Below are 24,627 nucleotides of genomic sequence, written 5' to 3'. Positions count from 1 at the left end.
AGTAAGGTGTACGAGTTGTAGTGCAAATCCTTTACCAATAAATATAAAGTGTGTTTAGGTGATCTAACGTGTGGAGAGTGGGTGCTGCAGTGTGTTGTTTGTTTAAAGTGAGTGTGTGCGTGTGGATGTGTGTGCTGTGTGCATTTGATGGTTGTTGCATAGTGTTTATTGTTCGTTGAGCAGCCTGATGGCCTGGGGATAGAAGCTTCTTCTGAGTCTTTCTGTGCTCGCCTTGAGACTCCGGTATCACTTGCCTGACCGCAGCAGTTCAAAGAGGCAGTTGTTTGGGTGGCTGGAGTCCTTGATGATTCTCTTAGCCTTACCCCTGCACCGCTTGTTGTAAATGTTCTGGAGGGTGGGAAGCCCCCCTCCAATTGTGTGTTCGGCTGAACGTGTCACTCTCTGTAGTCTGCTTCGGTCTTGTGCAGTGCTATTCCCAAACCAGGAGGTGATGTTGCCAGTCAGGATGCTCTCTATTGTACTATATACTAGTCAGGCTGTACAGAGATAGAATATGTATTTTAACACAGATGTATAGACTAGGGCTGCAACTAACGATTATTTTGGTAGTTGACTAATCTGTCGATTATTTTTTCGATTAGTCGACTAATCTAACGATTATTTTTGTCACACCCTCCATCTCTGTTTCCTGTGGGCGCGGCTCCTTTTCCGGGCTCCAGTGCATGTTTTACCTCACATGCTCAAGTCTGCACACCTGTGAATGTCACCCTGTTGTCCAGTCCCTCTGCCTTAACAGTTAACTTAACATAACATGATCCCATAGCAAATAAAAAGAATGACTCATGAAACATTTGAATTTGGATCTTAAGCAACTTGCTTAAATCAAAATGTATTTGAATAACATAAATACAATACAACAGTGGTTCTCAAACGGTGGTACGCGTACCACTAGTGGTACTTGGTGGTACTGCTGGTGGTACTTGAAAACATTTCCAAAAAAGCGAAAAAAAAAAAAGAAAAAAAAAATTGTGCAGTCAGGCCACTGAACTTAGAAGCAGGCCAGGCCAGTGTTTCTGGTTGCGGCGGCGCGATAGTTAGATAATCTAAGTGGGGAACAACCAGGAGATCACTGTGACAGAGAGTAATGCAGTCTAAACAGTCATAAATCTTTAATTAAACTTCAGCCCTGATCATAACCATTTATTTTTAGATTTCTTGTAATGTCAGATAAAAAATGAAATACTCCCACTTTTCTGAAAAGAGTGTTAAATCTGACATTACAAAAAATCCATCAAAATATGTGTTGCTGCTAATCATTGACACATGCCTAGTGTTGTGACGGGCCAGATTAAACCGAATATATATATTTATTTATATATATATATTTAATTGTATTTGTATATTCTCTAATATTCCCTGATATCCCTTGTATATTCCTTGTACAATATGCATTGAATATCCATTCTAGCCTACTGAACATCCCATAATAGTCTCCATTCTACTATTGGTCGAGACCTTGGTGCCAGGCTGCCATACCCCCCAGACCCAGTTCAAACGTACCGCTCAACATGTACGAACAAGTCCTAGTTCCGCGTAGGAATCTGGCTACCGCACCACTAATGGGACTATTTGTTCATAGTGCGTATATATACTGCGCTACTAAAGTAGGACTTCCTTTTCAGTCCAGTTTCTTACCCTCCAATAGAGTGACAGACGTAAAGCCTCCCCGCGACGCCACGTGTGGGAGTAAGGCCAAGTTCGGCCTACCATCGGTATTGAGACATCGTGTATATTAATATTTGAATAGTCATATTTGGCACTATATCGTCGAGTTGGACGTAGTCTATTAAGCTAATAATAGTCTGTTAATATATAGTGCTTCGTGCGGTGAGAATACTACCGTAGTCAGCACCCCATCGTTTCGGGCAGAAAACTGGCTGTTTATTCAGGATGATCGACCCCATGTGAGATTGCACCCGAGGAGCCCCAGAGCCGACGAGCAAGTGGACCTGTATACCGGATTATTCTACCGACGACAGCCCGCCTTCCCCGGCAAGGATTATGCTTTGTATACGTTGATTATTCCATGGATAAAGACCCCCGACACTGCCGTGTGTTGGAACCCCCCCCCCTGGAGAGGACGCAAGGTGAGGAGACGCTCTGCAAGACGAGGCCGCTTCACGTCTCTCCTCCGTGGACCGGAGGACGCCGGCCCACAAAGAGTCCATCTGCTTTCATCTGCGGTCCAAGGATCGCCGGCGCATTGAACGGCACTACAGTGGGTTCACCTGGGATACCCTTGGCCGGATGAGGCAGCCGGACTCTACCCCCCCCCCCTTCCTACTCCTGTCGGCTTACAAGCGACCGGATTAACCCCCCCTAGTGTATCCAGTCTATAATCATTAAAGTACCATTGCTGTTATTCCTTAACTATTCCAGGTCGTATATGTACCACCTGCGCCTTCAGAGATTGGACATTCTCTATTGATATACCGACGAATACTCTTGCCATAAAAGTGCATACTAATTCCCATTCATAAATGTGATTGATTTGATTAAGTGCTTGCTCTACACACCATCGCTGTGTAGAAATAAAGACCTATTTCTAATTCGTACATTTGTGTTGGATCCGTTTCATCTACGTGACAGTGTTCATCATAATATATTTATGCCGAGTACTGGGTGGCCGAATATTAAGTACAAAGGTAGTGGTAGTAAGTATCATATCTAGTAATACAGTCAGGGAATTGTACCCCTCAGTTACACCTAGCCTGTAATAATCTCCCCCAGAAAAATGTACTTTGCATTTGATATATTGAAAATACTTTACTTTTTGTGTGTTTTTTTTAACAATAATTTGTGATGCCATCACACAAACTGGCATTTAAAGGGTAAACATTCAAAAATGTATTGAATATGTGTTTTCTTCTTTTTTACAATAATTTGCACTGGCATTTAAAGGGTAAAAATGCCTGCACCAGAATGCAGGAAATTAAGTTTTTGTAACAAAATAAGTGTGTGTGTGTGTGTGTGTGTGTGTGTGTGTGTGTGTGTGTGTGTGTGTGTGTGTGTGTGTGTGTGTGTGTGTGTGTGTGTGTGTGTGTGTGTGTGTGTGTGTGTGTGTGTGTGTGTGTGTGTGTGTGTGTGTGTGTGTGTGTGAGAGAGAGAGAGAATGACGGACAATTGCTTGCTGTGTGAGAGAGAGAGAGAGAGAGAGAGAGAGAGTGAGAGAGAGAGAGAGATAGAGAGAATTAAGTACATTTGCTGAAATACAGTTGTTCTTCATTTTCTCACTTGCTATGTGAGAATGTTAGTTATTATGTTCTCAATGCCCCTTGCAGTGGATGAGTTGTGTGGAAGCGTAGTTCTAGTGCTATCTATTTGTACATTGTGGCTGTGTCTGACAAAAGTTAACAATAAATAATGGTATCAGGAATACATTTGCCTCCTGCATGATCAAGAATGAGGAGGTACTGAGAAGAGCGGATATGCAAGGGGGACAGCTGCTGGAGAGGTTGAAAAAGAGAAAGATGGAGTTGTGCGGGCATGTTCTGAGAGGATCCAGCGGGGAGATGTTCAAGAAGGTGGTGATGGGGAAGGTGGATGGACAGAGAGGAAGTGGAAGACCAAGAAGAGGCTGGGTAGACGATGTCTGTGATTGGAGTGGAGTGAGAGGCGGAGTCACGGAGTTGGAGAGAAGAAGTGGGGACAGAATGGGTTGGAGAGTGATAGGCAACCTTCGGAACGAAGAAGCCACCTAATGATGATGATGAACTGTGCATAGCTGAATAGACTGTATTTTAACGCCGGTCATATGGTACTTGGAGAGCCAGCTACATTCTCAGGTGGTACTTGGTGTAAAAAGTTTGAGAACCACTGCAATACAACAATCAATCATAACAAAATAAATAAATTAAATAATACGAATTAAAGTGTTTAAATGTAAACAAAGGAAAAAAAATAAGTAGCAGCATCTGCCCCCAGCACCGCGGCTGATGGGGCTGTAACTTGGTCCAGGAGGGTGACTTGGAACAGCTGTAGGGGGAGAGGAGAGGAGGATGACAGATCAGACAGACTTCTAGGTATTTTGTTTGCTGTGTGTGAGAGAAGTGTGTGTATGTGTGAAACTTTATTTTAGATGATGTACTGCATAATGCCATTAACGTTAAACCATGGGAAAGCTAGTTGGAACTTGGCTGGCTAGGCTACAGACAGCTCACGTTAGCACAGAGTGTCGTGTTTTTGCAGATTGACTAGCTAAGTAAGATTGTGACACACACTGCCACATTGAGTATGTGTATATAAAAGCAGCAACGCTGTAAGCTTGGCGCTGTTGTTTAGCTAACGTTACGTTACATACAACATACCGCAGCTTCGGCATAACTGAAATAGCGTGCAGCAATGCTGTAAGCTTGGCGCTGTTTAACGTTACATACAACATACCGCAGCCTCTATAAGCCCCAGCAATAGAGTTCGCTTAGCAAGCATTATCCATATCCATGAGACGTTCTGTTTTCCAACATGTAAGCTAACGTAAAAAATACAATACTATGGCTAACTATCTAAAACGTACCCATGTTCCGAAGCTCCGGGGTGCATTCTTTCTTCTTCTTACCCGGGCCGTTACTACAGAATGCAGTCAGACAATGGAAACGATACTGCCCCCAGCACTTCCTGTAGTGCATTGCAGTTACAAATGAACATTTGCGTCTCTGATTTTTTTATACGACGCATCGACGCAAAAATTCCCCGTCGACGATTTTTTGTGATCGACGTCGTCGATTATATCAACTAATCGTTGCAGCCCTAGTATAGACATAGATAACATTTCCATAACAGGTATTATGTGCCATCATGAATGCATGAAAGGGGGGGGGGGTCATTTCTGATTATTTGAGCGTCAGTAACGGCATTCACATTGAACACTAGACACGGTTACCAGCCTGATCGCTATGAAAGCATTGCAGGATCAAGCCAGAACTGACGTCAAATCGCTCTTACCTTTGGCCGAAAGTAATCCAAAAAGAATATTCTAATTTCTTGATCGCCATCTGGTAGATCCAATCCCCATTTGATCGACGTTATAAACTACCATAACATACGGATCAAGCATAGTCGACGGGCTTTAATGTAACCGGCTGAACTGTGCCGCTTCCCGAGAATGAAATCCGAGACATGGGGTCATTCCACAGCACAGGGTACAGTGTTAGAAATGTAGCTCGATACCGCTGCCTGGTAGGATGCGGCCGGTACTGCACCTTCGGATTCCCACTATGCATTTTTCAGCCAACACACAGCATCCTGAGATTAAATAGGGTATTAAAATTGAAAAAAAGAAAAAACTACCCAGAAACAAGAATCTTCGTTTATGGCACTGAACCGTTGGGGCACATAAACGAGAATTATTGTTCTTGGCAACCAAAGTGTTAAGGGATAACTAGCCCGTAGCAACGTCTGGCGTCACGAGAGAGAGAGAGAGCCATTGCTATCGTGACGGGATGGCCACACGGCGAAGAGAGTTAGAGAGTATCGCGTGAGAGAGAGAGAGACTTTAAGCTGGTGGGTTCTTCCGGGAGAGAGTCAGACAAGCGTTGACAGCGAGACAGCAGAGATACCTTCAGCCTCCTCTGAGGCTGGAGGGTGGGGGAGGGAAGCCATAAGGACATATCTAGCTCCGGCTAACAGGACAAGCTTCGGCTAGTGAGCTAGGCCGCAACAACCAAGAGAGAGATAGAATTATTAATCTAGTTTCTTCACATTTTAAAGACTTTCAATTAGTTTCATTCTGTACGAGACCTTTTGTTTATGAAAATAAACACCCCACCAAGAAAAGATATCACGTTTCCAGTCCTAATTCTTCTGTTACGGATGCATCAAACGGGGTGAACAGTGTGACAGCCAGTAACATTGCCATCAACAAACAAATAACACAACCAGAGACTTCACGGAACAGCAGATGACGGGTTGATAAGGCTGAAACACTGATATCCTTCAGTATACTAGTCTAAAAGAAACAAGAAGTCACTTTCAATTAAGTTGCGATCACAATATTACCTCAATCCCATCATTCACTCAAAGTCTAAAAATGTAACTAAAGAGAAGTCAGATCACTCGGGCACCATATTGACTTTATTCTCAAAATGTTTACTTTAATATCAACATTTTGACTTTATTCTGTAACTGTTACTTTGAGTTTATTCTTGACATTTTGACTTTATTCTCAAAGAATAATGTAAGATAATTGTTCTTATCATTGCCCTATTCCTCTTCTGTAGAAAACATAAGGCAAGTCACTGGTCAGAACAGATCCTCAGTTTGATCTCTCTCTATAGTCTGGTCAAATAGCCTTAAGAGCTTGAATTAGAGAACAAATATATTTGATCAAAAATAATAATAATAATAATAATAACAATAATAAAAAAGGTAACTTTTTAATTAATTTGTCCTCAATGATGGAAATTATTTGTCTAAAGTTTAAAAAAAAAAAACGTTGTCTTTTTAAATGACTGTTTTGTTTACCTATATAAAATCTTGAATCCACCTCACTTCCCAAATCTACAGTATGTGTGGCAGCACGAAACCTTGAAAAATCCCACGTATGTGGAATTTTATGTAAATTCATAGGTATTTACTATGGAAAGCAGTACTCCACGGTAGAAAGGAAAGTTAAGTGTGGAATGTCAAAATACATTGTCATTCTGTGAAACAACAAATTACTGTAATCTTATGCTGTGAAAATGTAGGCTCTTGTTTTATTTTTTAATATATTTTAAAATAATATTATTATGTTCGATTACTGTTTGCCCAGCCATTTATGGCAGATTCTCAAAATTCCTTATAAGGATGTGGATTTGTTTTACTTGTAACCTTTGGTAGAGCATACAAAGATCATGAGATATTTGTATACATCTTTTCCAAATGGACTCCCTCCCTCTAGAGACTAAGTTGGTGGAGGAGATGAAGGGGACAGACCAGGAGTACAGCAGTACAGCAGGTGCTCTGACACAGTACAACAGCTCTGCCAACTCCTCTGGAGGTGAAGACATCGAACTGCTGGCCTTCCAGACAGTCACTGGTCAGAATACACTCCTCCGTTTGATCTTCTCTCTCTCTCTTTCCCTCTTTTCACCCAAGTTCGGTCCACGTCAGATATCCACCACTTTTAGTGCAACAGAAATAAAGAAAACACTTAGTTTCTTTGCAGAGTGTTAACATAATTTGGTTAAACATGGGGAAAAGGTTGATATTCATGCTTCACATAATAATTTGAGCAATCACTTGCTTGCTCGCTCAAGAATGGTATCTAATGGTTAGTATGTGTCTGTCCAATCACATGCTTCGTGCAAATTACGGCTGGTGTTTGTCCAATCGTGTGTTTGTCCAATCGTGTTCCTGCATGCAAATAGTTGTGGTGACAGCACCTGCACATTAAAGGAACACACTAAATGTGCCTCTCCAGAGTCAGACAAGAAGATAGATAGCCTACCAATTTCCTCTCTGTGCATGAAGTAGAAAGAAATCCAGTTGCAAGCTAGCCTAGCTTAGCACAAATTAATGGATGTGAATACGGATCAGCTAGCCTAGCTTAAAACTCCAGGGCCCTCATTTATCAATGGTGCGTACGCACAGATATGTGCATAACCCGTGCGTACGATCATTTCTAAGCAAAGTGTGGGACTTATCAATTTGAACGTGTGCTTGACTTTGTGCGTATATTTACGCACAGCTCCGACCGTGCGTACCTGGCGCCCGGTGGTAGAATATGAATATTGCAATGCGGAAATAAGCTTCCGTGCATTAGTTTCAACACTGGCGTGTTCTACAGTATGACCCGTAATTCATTATAGTTCATTGTAAAATAGCGACAGTAATTATTGTTAAACCCTATAAATATAGCATTTGGAATAGGTCTTTCTTTCCGAATGAATGCAGCATGGTTTATATAGGGTTATCGGAATGGCATTATGCCCTGGACTTTTATATCAGTCTGTGCAGCCCGCGTCCCCCCTTACGGTGTTGATCTTTCGAGAAGTATGGGTTTGTTGTACAATTGTAACAGTCTTAACAAGTACACTTTATTAACACAACAGTGTTATGTTAAACTTGGGCCACACAGACAGCCATGGCTGCTATTTAATTTTGTTTATCTTGAGGGTGGTGTGTTGCATTGTGGGTCGTCTGATGCAGATGAGCCAATGCCAATGCTGTCTCCTACTGTGTGTGTGTACCTTACAAGAAGAAGAATCTGTGGTCGTGTGTTGTTCCAAACTGTGTAGAGAATAAAACCACCACACTTAGTCCTGATACACTTAGTAACTGATACTTAGTCCTGATACACTTAGTAACTGATACTTAGTCCTGATACACTTAGTAACTGATACAATTAGTAACTGATACACTTAGTCGTGATACACTTAGTAACTGATACACTTAGTCCTGATACACTTAGTTATGATATGTGTGTGTGCAGTAAGTTGCAGTAAGCGAGATGGAACTCAGCCATCCCCATTCATGTTGAAGTAGAGATGAAGAGGAAGAAGCGCTACTTCCTGTTAAATCCCCGGTTCAGTGTGGAGCCACAGCGTTCCGCCCGCCCGCCTCCCAATGGAACCTTAAACCTTTATCAGCAGTGAGCGAACGACACACAGCCAACAATGTAAACTATTTACATTCCACTCCCTATCATCACACTTCAAGGTTAGCCTGTAGCTCCTACTGGTTTCCATTTACAGTGCAATCCTTCTGGCCTTCCTCGCTGCAAAGTCATCAATCACATCAAATTGTCCAACTCCTGAGCCAGCTCCTTCCCATCCAAATCAGATTGCCCTCCATGGTTTAAGGTGTGTACAAGTGCCTCTGCTTGCTTCATCAGCTCTTGGTGTGGCAGGTCTTGGAAGTTGTACAAAATTGCATACCTTTCACCTTGGCACGTTTCTTGTCTTCTTTTCTTCTCTTTTTATACTGGATGGCCGGATGGCTTTTGCCTCTTCATAGTTCTCTAACGTTAGTCTTTCTTTCCTCAACGCTCAATTCTATAAACACTTGACCAATAGAACATGTTCTGACTGTGAACACCTAAAGCTGAGGCTCAGACCGACCGACCGTTTTAGATTTTTGGCTCATTTCCCCTTATGTTAGAATTTTGTTTATGTAAAAATAATGGTTGCAGATATAGAGGGGGGCGCCAAAACTGCGCTGAGCAAAAAATATATTGTAAAAGGGTGGATTATCCCTGCTTGTGAGAGTAGTAGTACACAGACACTGGGTAGTAGGATACTATAGAATTGGACCTATATGTACCCCCGTCTTTGGCCCGGAACGTCATTCTGGAGGGCTTGCAGCTAGAATGGATGGGGCCCAGGATTTATTAACCTGGGGACTGGTAGTGACTGTCAGTTCAATAGTATTATTGTGCTTCCCTTTAAGCAGTACCCTTCCTTGACCACCTGTATAGACCCTTCAAATGCTATTCTGGGAATGGGGTGTAAGGGTTAAATAATTATGCAGTCACAATATTTACCCAGGGGTTAGAATAGCTAATGGAAGAAACAGACACACAGACAATGCTCCCAATAAGGTCTACTTTATAGAAGCCTGGGCAGGTTATCAGTTACAGTTAACACTTTCCATTTATTCCTACATGGCACCGGGTGCTCTCACTGTTAATGTAGGGGAAGCTATTCCCACCATAGGCACCGCATGCTCAATACATTAATAACACCCCGCTTGTACTAGGGGAACCCAGGCATAAAGTAGAGAAACATTGGGAATTCAAATAACCAAATAACAAAATAACAACAAATAAAACCAAGTAAATGTGGGCCCACGTTACCAAAATAAAACCTACACTAAGCCGGCTTAAATTGTTTGGGGTACCCCTTAGACACTGGTTGTTAGCGTTCACTTGAATGGACGTTGCTGTTGATACACGAGGTACCGTTAGTACTTAGCCAAGATGGCAGACCCACTCTTATCACCACTCGTCCAGGTGACAAGATGGCGTCGGCGATCCCGCGAGCACAGCCAGCGGGCTGGACGAACAGCATAGGCAGTGGTTAGCTGGAGGAGCGTGCTGTGATGGCGACCTCTGCTGGTGGGAAGAGGCGTCCTCTGTACCGTCTGGGGGACGTCCACTGCTGGCTGTTGCTTGCTGCTGTTGCTTGCTGCTGTCGCGCGAGCTAATACTGTTGCTACCCTAAACACAGCTAAGCTTCGGGTCTGGATGCACCCTCCTGCTATATCGGTTGTACTACTAACGCAACGTGGCTGGCTATACCACCGGTCTTCAGCGCCGCGCGCCCGGTAGTCTACTGAAGTCAGACGGAGCCGTTAGCAGCATACTAATACACCGCACACTTACTACTATAACCCGCTAACGATAGACGTTAGTCCTGTTAACTCTAGACGTTAGTCCTTCGGTTCTGTATCGCTTACTCGCACACTATCGCTGGTACTTCTAGGATAACCCGTCGACTAGCAAGTACTTCTCATCACCCGTTGCTCGTTCCGACGGGGCTCTCCAACAACGGGGCTTGTTTGAGCACACGCCCGCTGTGACTGCGACTGTTCACGGTCAAGTCCACTGCCGAAGAGAGCTTCCTGGTCCTTTCGCCCCCAGGTAACTCCCTCTTCCTCGTTGCTTTCCTCTCTCCTCCGCTCCACCTGCCACCACTGCCACTCCGCCCCCTGCTGGCAACCTCCACTGATCCCACTCTAGGACCGCTCCAGAAAGGGAAAAAGGGCTCCAATGTTATTGTTAGTGATCCATACTGAAGCCGGAGAAGAGTAGCACCTCACCTCGTCGTTAGACTGGGCGAGCTATCCAAAGGGAACACTGTTTATCACACGTTATACACACACAGGGAAAGTAACAGTTAGTTAGCACTTCTGAATACTTAGTAGAATATTCAGGCTGCTACAATATAATAATTTTTTTTGCGCCCCCCAGAGCCCTAGGCAACCGCCCTAGGCAACCGCCCTAGGCAACAGCCTATATCGCCTGTAGGAAGCTCTGCCCCTGATAGGCAGGCTACACATGGCGTAGGCTACATGGCAGTGAGATTCATTGTTCTTGTATATGCTCTCGTATTATTGTTTATATAGGCTACCTAATACCGACATCAAAATAGATTGTATGCCTCTACAAATCATATGCAGGTAGAAAATGTATGGAGAACTTTAATCCCTGGGTATTAATCGAACGAAATGAAGAAAAGGCATATTCCAGCATGGTTATTAATGACACCAATGGCAAACAGTGGTTAACGGTCTTTATTAGTGTTTGCGCTGCCCAGGCAGCAATGGGCTTTAGGAAGTTAATCATATCCGACATCACCGTACGTGTACATGTCTGTTAGCCTGTCGCGTATTTCTCCCATAACACGCTTCGCTCGGCTTAGTCCACTTTTCCACATTTCATGGGGGTGTTTCATGACCATATATGGATAATCATGCACGAGCATTGACGGTAAGAACAAATGGTATTTATCAACACAGAGTGTGCGTACGACCTGTGCACGCACGGTTGATAAATCCCGATTTTTCTTTTTGATAAATGAGGGCCCATAGGAGAGGTGTTTTTGGCCAACAGTTAGGTTATAGCTAGCTGATCTGTAATTGGTCATGGTAATGTTACAACGCAAACAAATGTATCCAAGTCCAGTTTTGCCCGATGTTGATCTGAGATCCCCTTGGTAAAGACTAGCTGATGCTTGATATTCCATCTATGGCTATTCCTCTGGCATCTTTGATAAGACATACAGTATAAATTATGTGAAGTGCTGGCTTAACAAATGTCCTGTGGCTAAATAACTATGTGGGGGCGGATGTCGAACACTAGAAGACACAACAAACTCTCCTCTCATCTAATAACAGTCCATTAGATGGAAGCAACAATTAGGGGGTATAGGGCTGGGTAGGTATAATGAATATGAAGAAAATAGACCATTTGGAATGAAATGGCACATTGACAGTTGTATTGCAAGATAAAGACATAGACATATTATATTGTAATGTACTGATGGTGGTATTGTGCAATAGCCTGACCACAAGCACATAGGCCATCTCAAAAATAACAATTGCAATACCTAACATTTCACCAAACATGCTGTGAAGTCAATTGTCTTCAAGACCTTTCTGATAAAAAGGTCTACTACAATCTATAAAAAAGAGCCCACATTCATATACAAATATTTCTATTTATTCTATTTACAAACATTTGCATGTCCTTATGGTTGGCACCTAGTTACAGCTGTACAGTCTGTGCCATTCAGCTGCAGCCTCTAACAGGCAGTTTTAGCTACTGTCTCAAAAAGTTTACAATTTCTCCCCTGTGCTTCCTGGTTCATGCAATTCAGATCAAACTGTAAAACTAGGCATTGTAGATCAGATCCAGCAATTGTATATTTTATTTCTCGCCTAAAGAGACATATTTTAGTCAACTGTTTAGGTGGGGAAAGAGAAGGAAAAGGATTTACAAGCGAGCCACCTCTAGACAAACTGAGATTTATTCATTTATTTTACAAATGAAGAAACGTAAGTCAGGAGTCAGACCAGAGTGTATCATTGTTGTTTTTATAAATTGCAAGAGTGAACAATAATAAACATCAATAAACATATATGACAAGATTAAACTACATAGTGACATAGATATTAATGGAAAAAGGGGATGGACTAAAATGAGGCATTCTAGCAAGAAAGGCTGGATTACAAACAAGGCATTTCAAGCAGTTCAGGGCTCTGTTCCTCGTACGTGGCTAACTTAGTTAGCTGGATCATTTTCAGGATAACTTGACATAAGTCAGACTTTTTGGTTCCACCAAGCAAGTTTGGCTAAATCACTATAGCAACACATCCATCAATTTGAACCTGCTTCAGCATATACTGCACATCAGAGCTACGGAACATGCAACACCTGTTTGAGCTGCGGGATGAGGTGCGCTTGTTTCTGACAGAGAATGGTTCCGAGCTCGCTGCCCACCTCCAAGCCCTTCTTGAACGGTTTAAAATGTATTTCCCAGAGGAAATCAAGCGACAAACCTTAAAAACAGTGTTTCAGTCCAAGCCGCTGGCTGAGTTGTGGATATCAATTAAGGAGGAATATGCACAGCTATCCACCATTTGAATCTACCTACCTATGCGAAAAAACATTCTCTGCACTGACTTATAAAAAATAAGTACAGATCACGTCTGAATGTGGAGGATGATCTCAGAGTCGCTGTCTCCAAAATTAAACCCAGACTGGACTTGTTATGCTCCAAGCTATAGTGCCCATCCATCTCATTAGGTGAGTTGAACATTAGCCTTCTAACTGAAACACGCTATATGTATTAATTTTATGGTTGTTTGATTATTGTGTTATTTTGTGTAGTTATTGTGCATGTTAAAAGCCTCCAATGCTTATTAGTGCATGTGCGTGTGAACGTTTGCATGTTTCAACCACCTCCTATAATAGTGGGGGTCGCAGCTCTCTGACACCGTTATTTCAGAAAAACTTTGGGAACCATGTATTTATATAGTACAGATACCTAAGCGCATACAGTACATATTATCCTCGTAAGTATCTATTCATTCATATCAATTAGATACTCTTTGGGCTCGTTAGATCTCATTCGATGATTCATTCCATTAAACCTACTGCCAGCAGGCACATTTAAAGAAATATAATCTGATTGATTGGGTTAATGAGGCACTTAAAATGGGCCTATACATATGCATTTAACTTGTCTGCGATATTTTCCCGTTAGAAAATAATGGTTTCCACGATAGACGCCTCCCCCTTTTGAACCTGGACGGGCACGCACAATTATACTGATTACTGAAGTCTGGTTCGAAATAACGCGATTGGGGCGGTCAGGTGGCGTAGCGGAGATTGCGCTCATCACCAATGCAAGAGACTGCGGTCTCGACTCCCGGAGTCAGCATTGCCTTGGCTTGGGCTGATCGCTATACTAACTCGTTTGGCTGGGTTAGGGGGAGGGAAGCCGTGGGTGGGAAACTGGCGTTGTGGACAGCGACGCCTACAGGTCAGGTCTGGGCGCTTGCTCAGCGGAGGCAGGACTTGAGGAAGGCAGCGTGACCTCCCACGCGTTACACTTCACCAATGAGAGCCCTCGCTGCCAGGTGAGAAGAGAGCCACTGGCTGTCGTCGCACGTGTCGGAGGAAGCGTGCGGATACTTCAGGGTTCCCTTGTACCGACCAGTAGGAGAACATGCGCATAACAACCAGGTAGGGGAAGGGGGGAATTGGCACAACGACTAAATTGGGACGGGGAGAAAACAGAGAAAAATCTGAAAATTTAAATAAAATAAAATAACGTGATTGTTTGAGTGCGAGTCAGCCTTTGAGAAACTGCGATAGCCTGACATCAATCATCGGGTTAATTTAAGCTGGCTAATAGGACTTTGAATCAGCTTAGTTGAACCAGGTACGAGGAATGGGGAGGAAGAGCGTGGATGACGTGGATTTTGGATTTTGTAACCGACGTTCTACAGTACATGCACCTTCAGCTACTGTATATATCTATTATTCTGATAGCAGGTGTTTAATCAGAGATCCCTGCTTTCTAGTCTTGCACAAGGACCAATCAGCATGGGTATGGGCCGGTTAATTTTCCATTGATGGGGATTTGATTGGCTGTTTTTAAATAAAGTGCGGCTGCAGGATTAATAACATTAATGTTAGTTCGGCCAGAGAAACAAATATACTAATTAAAATGGTTGGACCTGCGAGATTTGTACTTTGTAGGTCTGCATTTTAAATGTAATGAGTAAAAAGTATGTTTTTTTTCTCTGAAATGCAATTGAGTAAAAGTACAAGTATACAAACCTAATAATACTTGAGTAAAGTACAAATCCCACAAAAAAGTACTTAAGTATTGTAACGAAGTACAATTACTCTAGTACTTTACACCCCTGGTAAACTAAACACTAGTTGGTGACTGAAATAACATAGAACAAGCACCAATATAAACATCCCCACAATTTTATTATTTCCTCAAAAAAACACCACATAACCATTAACTCATTCAGCGCCAGTCACGAGAAAAGTCGGGTTAACTTGCCAACCGTTCAGCGCCAATCACGAAAAAAGTCGGGTTTTAATCGTTATTTCTTTTATTAGCTATATCCATTCATTTTTCATCCATCCAGCCTGATGTTATCATTGGGAATGGGTCGGAGTTTGCAAAAGGGCAAATACCGCTGCCTACGCCTTCCAGCCGGTATTGCACTCCATTAGAAATGGTGTAGTTTCTGGGACGATCTGAGCCGTGCGGGCGGGGGACTCGTGTTTACAACGTTACATCTGCGATGCTGCCCCCCCCTTCATATGTACTACATTCTGTTGTGGAAGGACAGCTCATTCACTGAGAGACTTACACTGCATCAGGGTAAGACATTTTAAGTCATTTAGTAATATCTTTAAACTGAGACTTGATTGCTGACTTGACCAGCTGACTTGATTAAGGGGCGTGTTTAAAGCGGCCATTTTGTTTCCTTAAGTGACCCATTAAAAGCTGCTTCCTGCTTAAAGACAGCACTTGTGTACTGAGTGTGATCTCAGAGCCCTGTCACTGCTTAAAAGCAGAACCTCAGCCTCTCCTGGAATCACTCTGTACTACATTCTGTTGTGGAAGGACAGCTCATTCACTGAGAGACTTACACTGCATCAGGGTAAGACATTTTAAGTCATTTAGTAATATCTTTAAACTGAGACTTGATTGCTGACTTGACCAGCTGACTTGATTAAGGGGCGTGTTTAAAGCGGCCATTTTGTTTCCTTAAGTGACCCATTAAGGGCCAGGTGTTCGAAAGCACTAATTAGTGATAGGGATTTAAAGGCCTGCTGGCTTAGCGTCAGCGAAGCGTCGAGAAACGAAGAGGGACAAAGAGGAGTTTTCCTGGAGTTCTCAGCAGAGGGATCCAGGGATCCACCCAGTGCTAAGTACATCATAATCCTATCTTACACTCCACTCTGAAAAATCTCCCTTTCCCTCCCACTCTGCTATTTCTCTACTTCCTCCCTGCCACTCTTGACACCACAATGTGTCTCATATCCACAATCTGCTCCCCCAGAACAGACTCAACCCACCCACGGCAGTTTGCTAGCAACCCGGCTAATCTATCCTACCCTCCTACAGCCACTAATACACCTGTCACAGTACAGGGAGGCCTATGGAATTGTCAATCAGCAGTCAAGAAAGCTGACTTCATTACTGCCTACGCCCATAGTCAAAATCTGCAGCTCCTGGCTCTAACTGAGACCTGGATAACCCCCAATAACTCATCAACACCTGCAGCATTATCTACAAACTATAACTTCACTCACACACCTCGACCTTCCAGGCGGGGTGGAGGCACTGGCCTCATGACATCTCCTTCATGGACTACAAACGTAACACCCCTCCCAGCACTGTCACTCTCCTCTTTTGAATATCATGCAGTATCTGTCTCTAATCCTTTCAATCTCACCATTGTTACACTCTACCGCCCTCCAGGTCCGCTCGATCACTTCACAGATGAGCTGGACATGCTTCTAAGCTCCTTACCGGAAGATGGTACCCCTCTCCTTCTATTGAGCGACTTCAACCTGCCTGACTCATCTCAGTCAGTCATAGTAGTCTCCCTCCTACAATCATTTGACCTGACTCCCACTGCCATGCCTCCCACCCACAAAGCAGGCAACTCCTTGGATCTCATATTTTCACGTAACTCCAGCATCATTAACACCACGGTAACTCCCCTACATGTATCTGACCATTCCTTCATATCCTTCTCACTAACTCTCATGCTTAACCGAAAGGTCTTCACCCCAACTCAAACCGTCTCACTCAGACGCAACCTGCCCTCCCTATCCCCCTCCACCCTCTCCTCTGACATACTATCCACTCTACCTTTGAGTGACACCTTCTCTGCTCTCTCCACAGAGATGGCAACCTCCACCCTCCTCTCAGCCCTTGCAACCTCCTTCGACAAGCTCTGTCCCCTCGTTGAGAAACCTGCCCGCCGTTCCCCACCCAGTCCATGGCTGACAGATCCAGTGAGAGAACAAAGACAGGTCCTGAGAGCAGCTGAAAGGAAGTATAGAAAGTCACGCCTCACTGCTGACATCGACACATATCACAACCTCTTGTTAACATTCTCCAAAACCATTACTAATGCCAAAGCTTCTTTCTTTCACCATAGGATCGAGGCCTCTGCCAAGAATCTTCGCAAACTGCATGCTACCATGTCCTCCCTCCTCACTCCCCCCCCACCCCCCCCTCCCTCATCTTTCTCTGCCGAAGACTTTGCGATCTTCTTTGAGGAAAAAGTGGAGAACATCCGCAGCTCCTTCTCCCAACCCCCACCCATTCCAAATGCTGAATCGAGAACCTCATCCTTCACTCTGTCATCTTTCTCTCCCATTACAGAAGCCGAGACCCTGACACTGGTAACGTCGAACCGTCCGACTACATGCCAGCTGGACCGGCTACCTTCCCCACTCCTCCAGTCCATAGCACCAGACATCCTCCCATTCCTAACTGCAACCATCAACTCCTCACTCAACTCGGGGGTGGTCCCCACCTCCCTAAAACAAGCCAGAGTCACGCCCCTCATAAAAAAACCATCCCTGAACCCTACCGTCATAGGCAACTACCGTCCTGTCTCTCTTCTCTCCTTCCTTTCTAAAACACTTGAACGTGCTGTATCCAACCAACTTACTGCTTATCTCTTACAGAATGACCTCCTAGACCCTAATCAGTCAGGCTTCAGGACTGGTCACTCCACAGAGACAGCCCTCATTGCGGTCACAGAGGCACTTCACTTAGCAAAAGCGAAAGGCCTCTCCTCTGTCCTGATTCTCCTAGATCTATCTGCAGCCTTCGACACAGTCAACCACCAGATCCTCCTCGCGGCCCTCGCAGGAATGGGAGTGGCTGGCTCTGCGCTGACATGGTTGTCATCATACCTCAATGACCGCTCCTACCAAGTGTCATGGAGAGGGACCCTGTCGGCCACCCGCCCCCTGCGGACGGGTGTCCCCCAGGGCTCGGTTTTAGGACCCCTTCTCTTCTCCCTCTACACTAAATCACTGGGTAACATTATCACGTCTCATGGCTTCTCCTACCACTGTTATGCCGACGATACTCAACTCTTCCTCTCCTTCCCTCCCTCAGATATCCACGTCTCTGAGCGGATCTCGGCCTGTCTGTCCGACATCTCCGCCTGGATGACGACCAACCACCTCAAACTGAACCTAAGCAAAACAGAATTGCTCCACCTGCCGGCCAAATCCTCCCCCCTGACCGACCTTTCCATCACAGTCGAGAATGCAGCTGTGACCGCGTCCCCGACCGCCAAGAACCTTGGTGTTGTCCTCGACGACCAGTTGAACTTCTCTGCTCACATCGCAGCGACAACCAGAACCTGCCGATTCCTCCTGAGCAACGTCAGAAGGATACGCCCCTTCCTGACAAAAGAAGCCACCCAACTCCTCGTCCAATCAACAGTCATCTCCCGCCTCGACTACTGCAACGCACTGCTCGCTGGCCTCCCGGCCACTGCCACTAAGCCTCTTCAACTCATTCAGAACGCAGCGGCCCGCCTGATCTCAAACCTACCGAAGTCGGCCCATGTCACCCCACTTCTTAGGGACCTGCACTGGCTCCCCATTGCTGCACGAATCCGCTTCAAGGCCCTTGACCTAGCATACTGTGCGGCAAAGGGAACTGCTCCCGCCTACCTCCGGTCAATGGTCTCTAACTACACACCCTCAAGACCCCTACGCTCTGCATCTTCTGGCCGCCTCAGACCTACTCCTATCCAAGCTCCGGGAGGGTCATCAAAGAGAAGTCGCCTATTCTCAGTCCTTGCCCCACAATGGTGGAATGAACTACCCACCCCAGTTAGGACAGCCGAAACACGTCCAATCTTTCGCCGTCGACTAAAGACTCACTTCTTCAACCATTATCTGAATTAAAAAAAAAAAAAAAAAAAAATCTAACCCTAACTAACCATACTGTCATGCACTTGTCCTAATAAACTAACCTACACTGTAGCACTCAACACTTTGATGAACATTGTTACTCAGCTGATAGAGTTGTGCTCTTCCTGATGGCTTGTCGTACAGAACTTGTAAGTCGCTTTGGATAAAAGCGTCAGCTAAATGACTAAATGTAAATGTAAATGTATATGCAATGTGGGACGGAGCTCCACGAGCAGTATTTGGAATGGCGATCAGATAATTGGATTATTTCTTTTACATACATTACCAGGTAAGGACTCTATATATCAAATCTTGCGTTGATCTGATATTTCTTTCTACCGCGATCAAAGCTGTCTGTGTGTATGTGTATGTGCTTTTTACCGTTGGCTGTGGTGGGGGTGGGGGCGAGCGCCCCGCTATGAGGGCCATTTCATGTATGCACGAGGAAGGATAATAATGATAATCTAGCGTTGATTTCAGGAAGATTCGATAATCAGGCGAAAAATGACAACGTGATAAGTGTATTCCGCTAAAACGCTATTATCGCGTCTTTTCCTGGAATTACTCAGAAGCACCCAAACTATATTCATATTCAAAACGGTATAAAACGGAAATGTACAATCTGTTTTGTGCATGTTGACTTGAAGCAACTCATCGACGGGTGTATTAGACCCATAGCTATAATATAAGATATATTTTAAGCACTCACAAATGTTGCAGTCTCCCCATTGATTAAAGCGATGGCGTTCTAGCGCCCCCTGGCTCATTAAGCGATGGCGCTGAATGAATTAATACTCCTCTTAAAGGGGAACTGTTTTACTATTTCTTTCACTATTTGGGCACTTTTACACAATTCCTGTGAGTCTATGGAACACCTCTGTAATATATTTTTTTTTTTTATTCATTGTTTTGTATTTCTAATCAAGTCCTCAAAAACAGCATTTTTCTACCTCAAGATCTTAAGCCGTTTTGAGCCTGGGCTCCAACCACTGTGTGCAGCTCATCTTGTACCTGATGCCACACAGCCACATTAACATGCAGCGGTGTCTTTCTGACATCACAGATCATCACATTTTCAAATGACTCAGTTCAGTGAGGGTGAATATTGTGAGAGGAGAATTGGAAGAATGCGCCAATATGAGAATTAGAGACATAGATCATATTAATATAAGTTCACATAGCTAGGAAACAATGCTAAACACTCAAAAAGGCCATTTATAAGATAGTTCCCCTTTAAGCCCGGAGCCCTATTTTCTGAAAATCCACCTAAAATACATACCTAAGTAAATGGAAGATTGCTCCACTTCTACAAGGTCCATTTGCATGTTCTTGGTATCTAGGGACATCTATCGACCTCAGTGGATGCATTCCCAGTGTCAGAAATATTGTGTCTATCACTAGGCTTGCTTAAATTGTGATGAAACAAAGGAGAATATGAATTATGATTTTTCTTTGCATCTTTGACAGTGAATAACACCATGCTAAAAATGACCAGACATAAAAGCTTGTTCAGTACCTTCTTGAGATCACGTGTACAAAGAATCTAAGGAAATGAATAAAGGGAAGATGATTTAACAGAAGGTTTTGTAGATACAGTACTGAATTCTGCCATCCAGACCCATGCAATTTGAAATATTATTATAGAATATAGAATATTGATTGATTGAACATTTTATTAACAGATTGCAGAATGGGTACAATACAGTACAGCTCAATACACACAATTGTTAACTCATTCAGGGCCAACAGCGCCCTCTGCTGATGGCCCTTCGGTGCCAATGCTTTATCCAATGGAGGAATGGACTTATTTGCGAGTGCTTAAAACATATCAAATATAATAGAATAGATCTAAATAACACAGTGATCGTCAATGAGTTGCTTCCAGTCAACATGCATGAAACAGATAATTTTTTCATACATACATTTCCATTTTATACCGTGATGAATATCAATATATTTCTAGGGCGTTCTGTCTCATCTCAATAAACTCCAGCAAATCGAGCTTAAATGTATTTCCTTAGAAATCGTGCCATTTGTCGCTTGATTTATGAATTGTTTTCAAATAAACGCTAGATTATCGATAGTATATGTGTCCTCATGCACGAAGCGAAGCGGGGTCTGAAAAATCGCTTCTCCGTACTTTGGTCAGCGCGAACCGCACGCACACGCGCACGCACACACACACACACACACACACCGATGACTGTGAAAGGAACATCTGATTACCCCAAGATTCGTAATATAAAGTCCTTACCCCCCATCTGATGTCATGCAAAAGGATTAATCCAATTCCTGATCGCCATTCCAAATATTGATCGCGTTTATTGATCTAACGTTATATATCCAAAACACATAATCCACGCTGCTCTGAGTGTCCTCAGTCCATCTGTTATAACGATACTGCATGCCCGAGAAGTAAAACCTGGACCGGACTTATTTTTTTTATGTACAGTCCCAGCCAATCCAATCCAATGATGTGCAATACCATCCAGGAGATGATAGGAAGCGGTATTTGCCCTTTGCGAGCGCAGACCCATTCCCAATGATAACGTCGGGCTGGATGGATGAAAAATAAATGGATATCGCTAATAAAATAAATATCGATTAAAACACGAGATTTCTCGGGTTTGGCGCCCAGAGCATGGCGAGTTAACCCGGACTATCTCGGGTTTGGCCTCCAGTGAGTTAAGTGGATGCAGACCAGAGAAAGACTTTCGTCTTGTTTACATCAGGGTCCCCCATTTTCAATTTATCATAACATATATGACATACATGACATACAGATAGACAGTACTGCTACATCTAGACATTTATGACATACCAGATCTACAAATACAGTACTGTTTGTGATTTAAAAAAAAGGTCTAAAAAAGAGAGTATATACATTTGAGGGGGAAGAAACTGTACATTGGAGGAGGTTGGGTAGGTGGGGTGGGGGGGGTGGGGGGGGTGGGTAGGTGGGGAGGGGCGGGGGGGAAACTGTACATTGGAGGGGGTTGGGGGGGGGTAACTGTACATTGGAGGGGGTTGGGTTAGGACATTTACAGGGGTCAGTTTCGAATTGCAGTCTCCCGTAGGTGCTCCTTGAGAGTGGTTTTGAAAGTGGGTAGTGAATGGTTCACATTCCTTTACAGCTGTGGGTAGGGGGTTCCATATTGATGTGGCATAATTGCAAAACGTGTTTAGTCCCTTGTTTGAGCAGAATCTGGGTTTAACATGATTTGTGGAGCTCCCTCTGGTGTTGTGGTAGTGGTATTCACTGACCTTTGGGAAGTATTTTGACATGTACATGGGTACCTTAGTCGTGTAGTGTATCTTGTAGACCAGGCCCATTGCAAGTTGTCTACTCTAAGCCATCCTAGGTTGTCAATGTGGGCAGGGGTGAGGTGGGTTCTAGTAAGGTCAAGCAGTAGTCTGACCAGTTTTTGTGATGTTTGTAATTTAGTTTTTAGCGCCTTTGAGGTGCTTTGGTACCATGAGGTGCAAGCATAGTCGTAGTACCCTTGAATGAGTGCTCCTGCCAGAGGCTTCAGGGTATTCTTGTTTACCAGAGAGGAGATCCGGTACAAGAATCTAGTTCGTTGGTTGACTTTTTTGATTACATTGGATGCCATTTTGTCACAGGAAAGATTTGCCTCTAGGATGGAACCTAGGTATGTTATTTCATCTTACCTCGTGACAATATTGTCACCCACTGTAACTGAGAAGCCGTCGGTCTTGCTGAGTTTGTTATTTGAACCGAAGAGAATGGACTCTGTTTTACCCAGGTGTAATGATAGTTTGTTATCAGCGAGCCAGGTGCAGATTCTGCCTAGTTCAGAGCTGAGGGTTTTTTGTTGTTCTTGTCAGAGACCAGCAGGGCTGAGTCGTCAACAAGTTGCAGTCACAAGCTGACGACATGTCATTTGCATAAATTAGGAACAGTAGCGGCCCTAGTATGCTTCCTTGTGGAACACCACCACAGCTCACTGGAAGGGGGGGGATAGGGTACCGTTTACCTCCACCATCTGTTCTCTCCCCTCCAGGTAGGATTGCATCCAGCTCACTGATAGACTATCAAAACCAATTGCTTTTAGCTTGTCAATCAGAATGGAGTGATTGACAGTGTCGAAGGCCTGTTGTAGGTCCAGCATGACCATGCTGCAGTATTTGCCCGCGTCCACCTCTTGTTTGATGTGGTCGTTCAGTGGAGTGGGATGTTCTGAAGCCAGATTGTAATTCGTAGATTACCTTTCGACCTGTTCATATACTATTTTTTCCATGACTTTTCGAGATGTAGGTAAGAATAGAAACAGGGCGGTAGTTGCCTGGGTCTAATTTGCTGCCCTTTTTGTGCAGGGGGGTTACTCTTGCAATTTTGAAGTCTTTGGGTACGTGTCCCTGTTTTATGGAGAGGTTTATTATGTGTGTGATGACTGGGGTGATGGCGGCTGCTGAGTCTCTCAGGAATTTGGAGGGGATATTGTCATGGCCAGTGGCCTTGTTAGGTTGGAGGGCGCTCAGTTTTTTGAGTACCTCAGCTGTTGTTACCATTTCTAGTTTGAAATCGTCTTTGCGGACACCTAGGTTATTGTAGTAGGTAGGGGTGGACGGTATAAACGGTATATGGTATAAACGGTATGAATTTGCGCTACGGTATGGATTTTTACTATACCTTGTGACCGGTAGAGCAACACAGTGTGGAGGGAGGGGGCTGCCAGGAGCGGAGCCAACGCCAGCCCGCCGAGACAGGGCTCCACAGTGCGACTATTTCACTCGGATTTCCCCCTAAAAATAGATATGTGGACAAATTATTTAGGAGCACAGAGGCTTTGCGTAGTGGCCGTGTCAACGCGCAATTGTCATTTCATAATAGACACGGAACAGAGCGGAACTTCAATTCAAGAAGCAAACTAGCACTTCAGCCCTGCGTTGCACACAGCTGTGTGTGACAACTTCTCTCGCGAGTCGCGCAGTTTCTATGTGTAATGTAAACTCTGCGACGGGTCCAATCGTCTAACATGCTTTGCATCCTCGCCATTCTGGAATGCCCACGTCGCACAAAAATCTTAAGTAATGTTAAATGTTGATGTAGCCTCAGAAAGCTAACGTTAGCTCTACTAGCAGCCTGTTGATGTAGCTTCAGCAAGCTGACGTTGGCTACTCCTAGCAGCTCTCTCTCTTTCTCACTCACTCTCTCTCTCTCTCCCCCCTGCCTCCCTCTCTCCCTCCCTCTCTCTCTCTGCTAACAATCCTGATTCGATTCTTGAACCTATTTCATTCCAAAGGAATATATTGATGGACATTAGCTATAGTATATAGCTCAGCAGCTGTAACAGAATACTTTTTTTTTTTAATTATTATTATTGATGTTTCAACAATGACAAAAAAAGCCAGCGGTGGACCGACATGACAAACGCTGTCACTGTTTACTTGTGTAAGGAGGACATGGTTCCTTTTCAAACTGTCGATCGAAAGGGCTTTAAAGACATTGTCAAAACACGATCCAAGATATGCGTTACCTGCCTGCAGACACTTGAGAAAAGTGTTGCAGTTTTGCACAATACATTTTCTTAAAATACCTCTGTACTATGTGAAATATGTGGTATATAAGAAATAAGAGAAATAAAAAATAATAATCAGGAAGTCATTTGATTCCAGAAATCTGGAGAACCCTAGGAGATGTAGTTTTTAGAAATGTCAACACTCATTAAAAGCCC

At 43.9% G+C, this 24,627-nt stretch overlaps 1 protein-coding gene across 1 annotated transcript in view; it reads left to right on the top strand.

Moving 5' to 3' along the window:
* Positions 1 to 24,627, top strand: part of LOC311245767 (soluble guanylate cyclase 88E-like) — a 114,706-nt gene that overhangs the window by 42,924 nt on the left and 47,155 nt on the right. The window contains exon 9 of the mRNA XM_084335746.1: positions 6,899 to 7,036. Within this exon, the coding sequence (XP_084191872.1) occupies positions 6,899 to 7,036 (138 nt within the window). The remainder of the gene's footprint in view (positions 1 to 6,898; positions 7,037 to 24,627) is intronic.

This window comes from Notolepis coatsorum (assembly GCF_963971535.1).
Source record: "Notolepis coatsorum genome assembly, chromosome: 19".
In the NCBI taxonomy this organism is placed as follows: Eukaryota; Metazoa; Chordata; class Actinopteri; order Aulopiformes; family Paralepididae; genus Notolepis; species Notolepis coatsorum.
Note: the sequence above shows the minus strand (reverse complement) of the source record. Positions and strands in the feature narration are given on the sequence as shown.